The sequence below is a fragment of the Amborella trichopoda genome, chromosome 9, assembly GCF_054954075.1.
Source record: "Amborella trichopoda isolate Santa Cruz 75 chromosome 9, AtrichopodaSantaCruz75HAP2 v2.0, whole genome shotgun sequence".
NCBI classification, from domain to species: Eukaryota; Viridiplantae; Streptophyta; class Magnoliopsida; order Amborellales; family Amborellaceae; genus Amborella; species Amborella trichopoda.
Window position 1 is genome coordinate 623,986 of NC_142344.1, and position 13,261 is coordinate 637,246.

At 39.1% G+C, this 13,261-nt stretch overlaps 2 protein-coding genes across 2 annotated transcripts; one reads left to right on the forward strand and one right to left on the reverse strand.

Annotated features, from left to right (window-relative positions):
• The first annotated feature begins 1,028 nt into the window (after positions 1 to 1,028).
• On the forward strand, positions 1,029 to 4,519 carry LOC18438400 (UPF0426 protein At1g28150, chloroplastic). Its single transcript, XM_006848584.4, has 3 exons — positions 1,029 to 1,148; positions 1,248 to 1,370; positions 4,182 to 4,519. The coding sequence occupies exons 1-3, from the start codon at positions 1,116 to 1,118 to the stop codon at positions 4,359 to 4,361; spliced, it is 336 nt and encodes a 111-aa protein (XP_006848647.1). The 5' UTR covers positions 1,029 to 1,115; the 3' UTR covers positions 4,362 to 4,519.
• A 2,297-nt stretch (positions 4,520 to 6,816) lies between these two features.
• Positions 6,817 to 12,794, reverse strand: LOC18438401 (cation/H(+) antiporter 15). The gene is made up of 4 exons (XM_088845910.1): positions 12,468 to 12,794; positions 10,958 to 12,010; positions 8,179 to 9,308; positions 6,817 to 7,329 (listed from the first exon to the last, which is right to left on the reverse strand). The coding sequence occupies exons 1-4, from the start codon at positions 12,693 to 12,695 to the stop codon at positions 7,032 to 7,034; spliced, it is 2,709 nt and encodes a 902-aa protein (XP_088702036.1). The 5' UTR covers positions 12,696 to 12,794; the 3' UTR covers positions 6,817 to 7,031.
• Between the last annotated feature and the right edge of the window lie 467 nt (positions 12,795 to 13,261).

Genomic DNA, 13,261 nt, shown 5'->3' on the forward strand with positions numbered 1-13,261 from the left:
AAAGGGCTAGGGGCAGCTTGGAATCATTGAGATCTCACTAAAATGTTCGTCACCACTACCACGAGAGCCCTTTGAGTTATTTGAGTTGTTTGGGAGCAGGTTCAGTGGCAAGTGGTCAGGGTAGTGGGTGCCATTTCATTACATCTTGAGTTTCATTTCTAAATCACAATAGGGGATTCTTTTTAACTACCAAAAAAAAAAAAAAAACAACACATAAGCACATGGCCAAGGGGGTTAAATTATTAAATTGCCCTTGTTCCAATTCTGAATTGAAAACAAGGGCATCTTGGCATTCTTTAACAACTACTGGGGAAGTACTTCAATGACTTTCTTTCTTTAGAATAACCACCATACTGAAAAATTTGTTGTTGTGAATGATTGCCCTTTTCTTTTAAGTGGTTTGGCAAACCATTTTCCTTTATGAGAATTGTTTCATGAGGGTCGACTACAGTGGTCCAGAAAATGTAAAGGAAGTAGGTGTTCCATTTAAAAACAATGGAAATTAACAGTCCAAATGTTTTTTTACATGAATTATTGTCTCTAGTTTTTTAATTTTTTTTTTTTTTTTCATATTCATGTTCTCTATGTTAGAGATTACATGTTCTTAAAAATTAAATCTTAAAATCCATCTTACAAATAGATTTATTAAGTTTTAAAGGACCCGGTTTTTATGCGGTCAAGCCTGCATATGTAAAAATGCGGGCCTCTTAATAAATCTATATTTTAGATGGATTTTATGACTTAATTTTGAAAGACATGTAACATGGAGATCATGAATAAATAAAAAAAAAACTAAAAATAATAAATATAGTAAAAAGACATTTGGACCCTTAAGTTTTCATGATTTTTAGATGAAACACCCACTTATATCCATCTTTACACTTTCTGGATCACATACATACGTAGAAATGCGGTCCAGCGCCCATGAAACAATTTTCCTCCCTTAAAAGGCTGACCATTTCGAAAGATTGGTTGTGGTGAATGATTGCCCTTTCCTTTTTAAGTGGTTTTGTAATTTTAACATGTTTAGCCAAATGGAAACAAGGGAACCAATCATCAAATACGAATGACACAAGGGTGTCGTGGTACACAGGAGCTGCAGCCAAACTGCTCCCATGGCTCTTCTTCCCACTAATCCCATGGCGATGGTCAGCTCCTTTTTCTCTCTCTCTCTCACTCATATTCTCCAATGAACCCTTTTTCATATAAATCTTTTTTGAAAATGTGACTTTTTCTATCTCTTGAAGGCAAAGCAGAGTCCCATGGCTTCCTTCTCCTTAAAGCGCCTGAGGAGGCCAGAGTCAAGGGTCCTAAGAGTTAAAGCTTTCCTCAATCCTCTTGAAGATCCTGTAGTCAAGGAAGCTCTCAAGGTACATAAAGCTTCTTCCTTGAAGAGTTTTCTAGGGCTTTTTTTTAGAAAATCTACCTTTGTTTAGTTTCACTATCTCTGGAGCTCCTCAATCCTTGACTAGTCAGGGGCATATTTTATGTATGATGCTTTATTGGGTTTTTTTTTTTTGTAGATGTTGAAGCTGGTTTTTCTCTGAGAAAAATGCGAGTGTGCTATTTAGAAACTTCTCTCTCTTTTTTATTTTATTTTATTAATTACATCTACACAGAAATATTTGAAAAAAAAAAACGTATACACAGATGCATGCATTTTTTCATTTTCTTGAATGCTTCCATCTAAGAAAAGCTTAGATGGATTCCATTTGGCGCCTTCATTTGATGCGTGGAGAGAGAGAGAGAGTGAGAGTTATAGAGAAAGAGGGAGAGAGATTTTAGGGAAGTGGGAGTGAGACGGTAGAGAGAGATTTTAGAAAAGAGGGAGTAAGAGGAATAGAAAAAAGAGTGGGAAGATGCTGTTCAAATTTGGGATTTGGGTAATCCGTACGTGCTTATAGCTAGCTTTACACGGTTGTATTTCAACACCTGTCTGTTTTCAAGATTTTCATTTGTTTATAGATCTATGTGATTTGAACAATCTTTTGATTCTAGAATTTTATAATTAGAGATGAAGATGGATTATCAGGTCATCCTAATAACTTTTGACACCAAAATATAAAATTTGGAGGTGCACCTTATTTTGATTGTTGAAGTTTGCAACCTTATGCGAACCACACCCTTATTTATGCATATATATGCAACTTGGCTAAATCTTTTTTTCAAATTGATTTGCTTTTTTGTGACCTATTATTATTATTTGTGGGTTGGGTTCCCCCTCTATTGACTTTTTTCGGGCTACACGAATCCTGATTTGCTCTATCACTTGCTATACCCTCAATGAGGTCATAAGTCTCCATATTTTTTCTCACTACTTCCAACTATATCCTTTTGGGCCTTCCCATTACCCGTTTTGAGTCTTTCACTTGAACCAACTCGCACATGTTTGAGTCTTTCACATTAACCAACTCGCACCTTCTAACAGGTGTTAAACTGGGTCTGCATTTCATATGACCAACCCAACCCAATTAAGTCTATTTTCTCTTATCTTATTGCATATTGGAGCCAAATACTTATATTCTAGATGTATATGGAGACACATACAAAGGTTTTCTATTGAATTAAGCATTCTAGATATCTGGAAGATAGAAAACTGTTGCAGGATAAACTATTCAAGTAGCATAAGTTTTTGGAGATCGTATAGAATCAATCTCTCATCATCTGAGCCTTATCCCAATTGCTTGAAGTTGGCTAATGATATTGCTTCAAGATTCATGATAGGGATATGGCAAAAGTTTTTCGTTGGCTGCCAACCAAATACAACCCTCTTCTCTTCTGAGCTTGGGACAGGCAATGACCGAGTTATACTGCATTGTTCATAAACCCAAAAAGGTTTGTTTTTTTGGGTAAATATAAACCCAGAAAGTTTCTTGTAGGAAAAAATAAATTATACAATAAATAATTCAGCAAAAAATTGAAAGAAATAGTTTTGTCAGAAGTTTTTTTCATGCAGACAAGCTAAAAATTTACCTAAAATGGGGAAGGTGCACCTTAGATTATCCTCAACAAACAGTCACAACTTTTGGTGTTCTTGCAACACTAACTTTACCTAAATATATTTACCATTTGCCGATTCGACTTACAATCACACGGGCAATAGTAAAAATTAGCCAATTTGGCAAGTGCAGCCAGAGTCAACATAACCATAACCCAATTTAGTCATGGCATGCCGAAGTTGTGAACTAGAAGGGTAATGTCCTTTCACCTGCTAGACTAACCCAAAGGCCCATCCCACATTTATGTGATGTTCGTTTTGCCTACCGGACCCCCTTTCAACTGCGCACTTATCAAACAAAGAAGTGACTATAGGAATAGGAACGAATTCGCTTTCCGTGGCCAATTAACCGTGTCGTCCCATACCTTCTGCATGTCTTGTGTGTGTGTGGAATCAGGTCTTTTTCGGTTCCTCGCTGACTCTTCATCTACTTTTCTTGTTTAAATTAAGAAATCCCCAAAAATGAACACAAATAAATAAAGAAACATGCCAACTTGCCTAACCATCTAAATCATTTTCCGATTCAACTATATTACAGAGGATAAATTGAAACTACAAAAGCAACTGGTAAACATACCATGATGATGATAGAATCAATCTAATAGCTTGAAAAAAAATTAGTACTTGCAGGCCTTGCATCAACATGGCACCTGTTTTGAACAAGGCAAGAAAAAAAAAGTATCTCAATGACTTGTATCTAAATGAAAAATCTTCTCTCATTCTCTTGTTTCTTTTATTTTGAGAGGGAGATGCACACTATCAGTTTTGTGGGTGATTCATGGAATACAAGTAAATGAAGGTAATGGGAGAAGCAATGAAGCTCATCACTCCAATTTCCATAAGGAGATGGAAAGAGAAAGTGTACTGTAAAAAAGAAGTGTTTTATTACCATGTGAAGCATAATCGCTGTATTATATAAACTAGTGCAACATAAAGAAAAGGTAGACACATAAAGAAAAATTGCTTGCACACATAGGCTCTGGGTTCTTCTGTGTTTTCACTAAAACCAGGTTTGCTATTTTCTGCAAGAATTTCATTAGCATTTTGACATTATTTGAGAAATTGGAGCTATTTCTATTATTTATGGGTTCTTAGATATTGATAGGCCTTCCACACGTATATATTTACTTGACATATTTTTGTGTTGGCCTTCAACAATGGTTTGTATTGTTTTTACTTTTAGGAGCCTGTTGCCTTTTTTGGTGGTATGTTTGCTGGAATTTTGAGGCTAGATTTGAATGAAGATCCCCTAAAAGAATGGCTCACTAGAACTGTTGAGGCTTCTGGAATCATGAAGGAAGATACTGAAACTGAAAAAACAGAGTCCGAAGAAGCTGTACCTCAGCAGATTGAGATTGAATGAATGCAAAATATTTGATTTGTTTAGTTTAATTTTTTTTTTCCCAGTATTTTCCATCTCCCAATACCCTTCCCACACTGGGTATTTGTGTTCTGGTTCTCACTGTTGTTAAAGTATTGGAAACTATTTATTAGATTTCTTCCACTTCCATTGGCTTTCAATTTTAAGTGCAAATGATCACTGAAACATCAAGTGCTTAAATATGCATGTTTCAATATTGGGCTTGGATTGTATAAGCTGTCAACCTTAAACTATCAAAGTAAGGGGCACCTCTAAATATGGCTAAAGGACGTAGATCTGGTGCCAAAAACCCTTATGATAGTCTTAAAATCTATTTTTGGCCCCTAATTATGAAATTTAGAGCTCAAAATATGGTGTAGATCAAACAAATCTATCCGCACTTAATTTTTTTAAAATTGACGGTCTAAGTAACGTGTTACAATGTGCACTATTTTTAGGACTTGAAATCTTTTTTTTTCCCCATATCTATACATCTCGAAGTTGAGATGTTCAATTATAGAGCTTTTCGACGACAAAACAATCTTTTGGGTGGATTTTTGAGGTGCGCCTTACTTCTATAGTATAAGGTTGACACCTTGTATAAACTGTTTCCATTAATATATGTCTATTTTATCTTATCAGAAGATATCTATCTATTTAGTTTATGTTGGCTGTTATACGTTAGATCAGCCCAAATTAGTTTTCTTTTTGGAGATTGAAGAAATACTTTGAACAATGAAATATTCAGTCAGCCTTGGTTTCATCTACATTGTTTCCCTTCAATTGCTAATTGAAACGATAATTGGCTTGTTTGAACCTTAACAGCTTATTTCATATACAAGAAAATTGTGATTTGCGTCTAAGTCCTAAGAATTAAACAGTCCTTGGATGTCATTTGCTTGGGGCCAATGCATGCATATTCAGAAATCAGATTGGTCATTGAAATGTGCTGTAGATTCTGAGATTGAAGGTATGGATCCAAAACCAATTTGATGTTGCTTTAATAGCATTCTTCAGATCAAAATTTGGTTCCACCTCTATTATAGTTTTGGATTAGAATTAGTGATGGTTTTATGATTTGTAATTCATGCAGGTCACCAGTTGGTGCAAAAGTTGAACTCTGAGCATATTAGCAGTTAGGGAAACAGATAGTACCATATACACATGCTAGGCGTGGTATATTTTCCCGTGGGCAAATCTATCTACAGAGAGACAAAGAGATTAGTGGGCAATTCCTTGTTGCAAAACCTATTTCCATTCAAGAAAAACCAGAGATTAGTGGGCAATATCTTGTTGCAAGACCTATTTCGATTCAAGAAAAACCAGAGAGAAAGAGAGAGTAGTGGGCAATCCTGCCAATTTAAGAAGGAAGAGAGAGAGAGAGAGAGAGTTGTGGCAATTCTTCCTTGTAAAGCATCTTATCATAGGTAAAACCGTCAAGCTCACAAAAGACTAGCCATGAGAGGAGTGATTATTTATACATCCATAATCAGAAGAAGATAATTTTACATATAGTTTTGATTTTTCTACAAATTGGATTACCTTGGATGTCTGGGCATCAAAACTTTCAAGCTAAATGTACGAACAGAGAGACATTGCCCCATTTATACTCAAGTCACATTCGGCATGGTCTAAGAAATATGTGAAGCGCATGCAAGGAAAAGATATGACCTATAAAATATACAAAATTATTATAATGAGCCATCAAAAAAAGATATTACCATTGCAGATCTTAGTATTACAGAGCTTGTACCCCTAGCAAACAATACCAAAACCAGTGATTAAATTGCTGCTTTTGCTGCTTCTTTTAGCATTACATCAAACGATTGTGTGGAATTTTATGTTGTTGATGTAGGCATCAATCTGGCTCTTGAACTCAATGTTTTCCTCTCTAAATTGAAAGTGATTTGTCAATGCATATAAATGTTATTTAAGGGCGTTGCAGGACTCCAAGGGCACTTCACACAATAGCAGCCAATTGTCATCACAAACTTTCAGACCATAGGTGGAGCATTTTTCACATCTACCGCAAGGCCAAAATAGTAGTAAATACACTTGCCAAGACGGGGATAGCTCTCTCTGCCGCTATAGTTTTCCCTATGATAGGATTGTAGCATTATGATTTGCCTCTTTTCTATTTTTATTTAATGAAAAACGGGTAGGGGCTTTTTCCCCTATTGACTTACCCAAAAAAAAAAAAAATCAATGATTAAAAAATTGGAAGTTTGACACTCGCCCGAGTAGACTTAACTCGATAGAGAGGTGACTCCTAAGGCAGAACCTTAGGACTCTCACTGAACCTTCTTTTATCAAAGAAATGCCTAGTTTCTCTGTTAAGAACTTGGGACTTGGCCAAGATCAGATACAAGGCCATTGGACCCTGGCTAGTCCCAGCTTGAGCACGTGCCTAGACATCTTGGACACACAAAATCATGATTGAGTTTCAAGTTATTCAGTGTTCATATGAAACATTCTCATGTATGATTCATCACCAAGAATGAGACTATACAATAAGGTACACACCCTGAGTAAGTTGTTTGCTGCTCTTTGCTTCATTGCAGCTTCTGAGAGAGTGAAAGAGAGAGAGGGAAAGACACGGACACGCAGAAAATGTAATGGCCTATCAGACAATAAAAGAATGAAAAAAAATAAAGAAAACAAGATTTTCCATTTCTACATTAGCACAAAGTCGTCGTCGTCATTTTCATTTTGGGATGGTCGATACTGCTGGACAATCAATATAGAACCTGTCACCCAGAAATCAGAGGATGCAAGTAAGTCGCCAATGGGTCCGAGCTCCGAACATTCCTCCCAGTCTGTCATCCCGGCGGTGATTGAAGAGAGTCCCCATCGTCCACACCCCACAATTACAAGCGTGTACATGCCCTCCAGAGACCGCAGAATATTCACCGTCTCCGAGGCATTGCTCACCACCTTCTCCATGTACGACACCCGCCTTGTCTCGACATACCTTTCATGGAAAATTATCGATAATTAACAATTATCAAGAAATACTTTTCTACTAATTTCATTTAAAAAAAAGATGAGAGTCATCTTCTATACTATATAGTATATATTGGAATGGAATGGATGCTATGTTGATTGATAGAGACCGTTAACTTTTTGTACCAGGGGAACCAGGCCGTTATGTTTGGTGCGCATAGGTCATAAACACCCCAAACAATCGCATGTAAAATCGAATGATATTATTATTATTTTATTTTATTTGCTTTGTTTGAACCATGATAACTATTAATTTCATTAGATAAAGAAGCAAAGCTCCATTAGAGTCTGAGAAAATTTTGCATGAATTTTGAGTGTGATCAATTATACGCTTTTGTTTGCCTAATTTCAAATAGGATGGCTAGAGATGACTGATACTTGTGGTGCCTTAAAATACTATGCAGTATATTTTCTCAAAGTCAAAACACATTGTAAAAGGAAAACAACGAAAGAACATAGAAGTCGAGGTGTTTTTTTTTTATTTTTTTGGACACGGTTTTTATGAGTATAGAAATAAGTCCCCTCTTAAAAATTTATTTTGCCATGGATTTTTTGACCCAATTTTTAAGGACATATAATCGTTGACATGGATATCAAAATAAATAAACAAATTTTAAAAATTAAAAATAATAACTTATATGAAGAAAACATTTGTCCTGTTAGCTTCAGCCGTTTTCAGATAGACCACCGATTTGCACCATCTTTAAGATGGATGCAAATGTAGAAATATGCCCTCACGTAAAATTGATTTTTTTTTTTTCTCTCTTTTTTTTAAAAAAAAATAATTAGGAGGATCGAGTACATTTTAGGCACGCACCTGTGATGAAAATCATCGATGAAAGCCTCATCCAGTTGCCTTTCCCTGTTCTGCTCGGAGATGGTGGCGAGTATCTTCATGTCGCTGTGCTCGCCTTGGACGTCGATCACCGATTGGCCACTGTCCTTTGCAGGATAGAAGCGCACCATTGTGAAGCTGATGCCGGGGTGTTCCACCATCCTGCACCCGAACGCCAGGGCCTCCCTGTCGTCGGGCCCCCCAAAGAATAGCATCGCCACATGGACCGACACATGAGAACCGGTTATTCGGGCAGTTCCCCCGAGCCCTCGGTCCACCAGCACCCCCACCGAGCACCGGGCATGGCGCAACACCTTCTGGTTGCATGTCCTGAACCCGGGGTTGCCAGCATCCATCTTGCCGTCCACTCTCTGTGATTTATGGAATGGAAGCACGACAATGGAGATGCGAGCTTCCCGCGCTGCGCTGCAGATGTCCTCGTTCATGTTGGAGAAGGAGGACACTGCTGACATTTTGCGCACGATGATGCCACTCTCGACCGAGTACGTGTCAAGAGCAGTGCCTATAATCTCTGCTGCCTCCTTTGAAGGGTCCTGAGCCTGGGTCGACAAGGACGTGCCGGGGGCCTCCAAGGGGAACGTAGCGGAGTCAGTCTGGTAGAGGAGGGCAGCCACGGTGCGGTCCGTGAGCTCCACCAAGTGCATGCAGAAGACCACAATGGGCGACTTTTGAGGTCCGCGAGACGCCTCAATGAGGTTGAGGGTCGCCGGGACTTGGTGCGTCCCATAGACGCAGGCGAGCAACCGGAGCTCTTGCTCCGGCCTCTCCCACTCGAGGCCCATATGCACATAGTTTTGGGCACGACGGATGCGCCCCACGATAAGCGCCACTGGCGGGCATGAGATGAAGGTAGTGGCCAAGATCGCCATCATCACTGCTGAGTTTTCACCCGTGGTAACCACCTGCCAAAAAGAAAAAAAACAATGAGGTGGGAAAAAGCAAAAAAAAATAAGGAAACGATAATCGGCCATGGCCTTTGTGCTTATGGAGATTAATCTTTCGTGTGTGAGACATTTCAAAGGTGATGTTACTTCTACTGCTATAGGACCAGCCTGTAAGTAACCTCTAGAATGGACCGTGTGGATATCAATTTACCCAATCGGGGAAAGTGCAAAATGACACCATTTACTTTTTTATACAATGCAACGTGTTGACATTAGTTTTGAGCATTGGATGTGAAATTAGTTATGAGCATTGGATGTGAAATTGAGCAGCTGTAATTATTCTATTTATCTAGCTTAAATTTTTTTAAAAAAAAATTTTGAACTTTGTGATACGTCCAAGTTATTAAATTTCACATCAAATGGTTGTAAAGAATTGTGACTACCTTGTATCAAAAGTAAATGATCTCATTGTATACAATCCGTTAACAATTTTTTATATGAAATTCTTTCGTATGTACTCAATATTTTTTGGGATTGTCGAGACCATTTATTTTTGTACATAGAGGTCACACTCATTCCCAATGGCGTAAGATGAGCCACGAAGTTTGAGATTTTTTTTTTTTTGAAACTTTATATCACACTATTACAACCACTTATTTTGACATCGAAGGGACGAGAATAATTGCAACCTCCATGTACAAAAAAATAAATAGTCTCCTTGTAGGCAATCCCATAATTTTTGTAAAAAAATTTATATACAAACACAAAATAAGATGTGGTGTCAGGGGTTGGTCCATTTTTTAGATCACTTTATGATTGTCCTAAATTTTTAGGTTTTTTTATTTTATTGTCATTTTATCCTTTACTTGAAGCTCATTTGTCAAAAAAACACTTAAAAGTGTTGGATAGTTCAAAAGTCTAAATTAATATCACTTAAAAAAAAAAAAAGTCAAAATTCATATAAAAAAAAGACAAACTAAGTATTTTCGCAATTCAAAAGATGGACTTTCAGACCACCCAATACAAACTAGTCTTTTCATGTTTTGAGTGGTTATGAAGTTGAATTTTTTAACCATGCAATTACTCAATATATTTTTTAGTGTTTTGGGCAGCGCTAAAGTCGGATTTTCCTACCTTGGGAGAAATAAATTACTAGAATTTAAAATAATGAATTACGTACGAGCAAAAAAAAAAAAAAAAACTGAAATATAAAATGAGTCAATTTTGGTTATAATTATAGGGAAAATCAATCATCCTAAGGTTTTTTTTTCAAAATTACCCCTTAGTCCAAGGATACAATCTTCGGAATGCATTTTATTCTTTCTTCGTTTTTTTGAGCTTTTTCAATACTAAGGTTGTGTCTTGATGTTTGTGGAAGTGCCCAGTTGGTTCGCTGTTAACATCATCGGACCGCCTTTCTGTGGTGCTCTTCAAAGCAGTCCGAGGTTAGCATCCTCAAACCGTAAAGATTGACTTGTTAAGCATTCAAAGCCAGTCCGAACTGCCCATTCTCAAACCTCCTTCTCTGGTGCTCTTCAAGGCAGTCCGAGGTTGGCATCCTCGGACTGCATTAACTCATTTGTTTTTTAAGGAATAAGGCGGTCTGAGGATACCAAACTCGGACTGCTTTCCGAAATGTACACTGCCCCTCACACTAAAGCACTGAAAAAAAATAAAAAATAAAAAGCACTTTAATGGCAGCCTGAGAGATAATTTTTTGAAAAAAAACATAGGTGGACTGACCTTGCATGTAACTTTTGCTCAAAATTGGGCCATTTCCCTTTTTTTTCGTTTATTTTTATATAATGTCCGTATATAAATTACTCGATTTAAAAACTTATATAACATTAAAATATTATCCCAGAGTATAAACACAGTATAATATGAAGGGAAGGAAGCCTTGCCCGTTTTTGGACCATCATTGCAGCGACCAAAATGTCAATGTGTCCCTTGAGGTTGAGCAGGAAGGCGAGGACTAGGCCCTCGTGGAATGGCATCCTCAAGTAAGTAGTAACCATCAGGGACCCGACCACCTTGCCGAGGGTGGAAAGGCCGACAATGGTGGCCGTGAGGGCCAGAAACCGGCCGGTCAGCTCCTGTACTTTGATCTGGATGGTGTTGTAGGTGAAGAAGATAGGCAGGGCGAAGGTCTTCATGGGATACTGGAGTTTGTCGAGGAGCAGATGCGCCATCCGCCCCTCTCTCGGGAACCTGACGCCCATCAGCAAGGCCCCCAGCATGCCGTTGAACCCCACCATCTCCGACAACAAGGAAAGGCCGCAAACCATCCCTCCGATCACCAGTATTTGGAACACACTCACATCCGGCTGCTTCTTGGCCATACGCCTAACGAACCAGTTGATTAATGGGACGATGATGATGGTTAGCACGAGGACGTAGCCGAACGCAAGGAATACCGATTCGATCAGGTTGATCGGGCTGAAATCCTGCTGCACGGGCTGGTTGAAGAGTACAGCAGCCACAAAGAGGCTGAAGACGTCGTTGATGATGGCGGACGACATGGCAAGGCGGCCGATCTCCGACATGGCCAGCTTCATATCTGCCGTCACTCGTGCCATGATGGGGGAAGCAGTGGTGACCAGTAGGATGGAGAAGATGGCCACGCCGTAGAAGAGGTGCATCCTGTTGCCCATGAGGGACACTGTAGCGGGGGCGGAAGCCACGCTGAGGGCGATGCACACGGTGATGCAGCCAGCTGACAAAAAGCCCGCCTTCTTGCCCATGCGCCAGAAGATGGTCGGGTCCATCTCCAGGCCTACCAAAAACATGTAGAGGACGCGGCCTGCAGTTGCCATGAAACCGATCACTTCCATAATCGTCTCGCTGAACATGATATGCTCCACAAATTTGATATTCCCTAATGCCGACGGCCCGATTATCAACCCTGTCTGCTCAAAACACACACAAGTGTTGTTAGCAAAACTCAGCCCGTCCAACTCGGAACTGCCCGGCCCACCCTGTTTTGGCCACTTTTAGTGGTCCGGCTAGGTATTTGAAAAATATTAAAAATATATACATAAAATCTCAAAAAAAAAAAATGCATTTTTAAATAATTTGTCATCGGTAGAGATTAGAAAATTTTTTGGGCCATGAATATTTATTTTTGCATTTTCCTACCTTTAGAAACAAAAAATTGAAAATACACGAGTTTGAAAATCTATTCCTTTCCGCTTTAACTCCATATAAATATAGTTTTCATATTTTCTTTGTTTTTTATGTTTTAACCCTCGGCCAAGACTTAGCCGCCAATTATGAGGACCGAGCCCTGGCCCAGGTTCGATTTTTCAATAAGAAGACCATGAAACCAAATCAAATAGAGAAAATTCTAGATGCGGCAGGGCGTACAAGGAGCTCGGACACGACCATGGGCTGCTTTATCCGGCGCAGGAAGAAGTGGAGGAGCCTTGAAACAAGGAGGATCAAGCCGATGTCGAGTGCCAGGAGGAGCAAACCAACGGACATGTCTCTCACGGTAGCAGGCACTCCGCAGGCAGTATTGCCCCTGGCGGGGGCGTTGGACGAAAAATTCATATTCATCGGGTCGATGAGATGCACTACCTTGTCTTCGTCCATGGCTTGAGAGGCTGCGGCCAATTTGCACGGCTAAATTGCTTGCTTGGCAGGCTAGGCTAGGCTCGACGGCCGGGGGTTCCACACGCCGGGCTTTATGGCTCGGCTGGGGGGGGGGGGCGTGAAAGAGAGAGAAATGATGGGGAAGACGACGACAAGAGGGAGAGAGAGAGAGAGATTTCTTTCTTTTTTCTGTGTGTGAGAGTTCTGTTTGTTTTTGTGTTTACTTAGTTTTGGGATGGTGGAAGAGCGGGCATATAGGAGAGGGTGGGTTTGCATGAGAAAGGAACCCTGTTGTATAAAAACCATAAACAACTGAAATAAACAATATCCTTATCACACCCCTTTTATGCTGTCCAAACTGACTTAAAAAAAAAATTTAAAATTAAAAATAAATAAATAAACAATACTCTCTGTATTCAGAGAAATACCTTTTTATTTTCTCCCTCAAAATCGCAACTGTAGTTTCTCTCTCGATATCAAGGAACGAAGAAATTCCTTTCATGAAAGGAAAATCACCCTCTTGGATGGGACACCCCATTTTTTTTGAGAACCACTGACCAAAAGAC

Bases quoted from the DNA above. Each gene is read 5' to 3' on its own strand.
- LOC18438400 (XM_006848584.4), top strand. From the start codon at position 1,116: ATGGCTCTTCTTCCCACTAATCCCATGGCGATG. The intron at 1,149-1,247 runs GTCAGCTCCTTT...TATCTCTTGAAG, and splicing joins CCACTAATCCCATGGCGATG to GCAAAGCAGAGTCCCATGGC. The intron at 1,371-4,181 runs GTACATAAAGCT...TTTTACTTTTAG, and splicing joins TAGTCAAGGAAGCTCTCAAG to GAGCCTGTTGCCTTTTTTGG.
- LOC18438401 (XM_088845910.1), bottom strand. From the start codon at position 12,695: ATGGACGAAGACAAGGTAGTGCATCTCATCGACCCGATGAATATGAAT. The intron at 12,011-12,467 runs GTACGCCCTGCC...TGTTTTGAGCAG, and splicing joins TGGTCGTGTCCGAGCTCCTT to ACAGGGTTGATAATCGGGCC. The intron at 7,330-8,178 runs GTGCGTGCCTAA...TTTCCATGAAAG, and splicing joins ATCGATGATTTTCATCACAG to GTATGTCGAGACAAGGCGGG.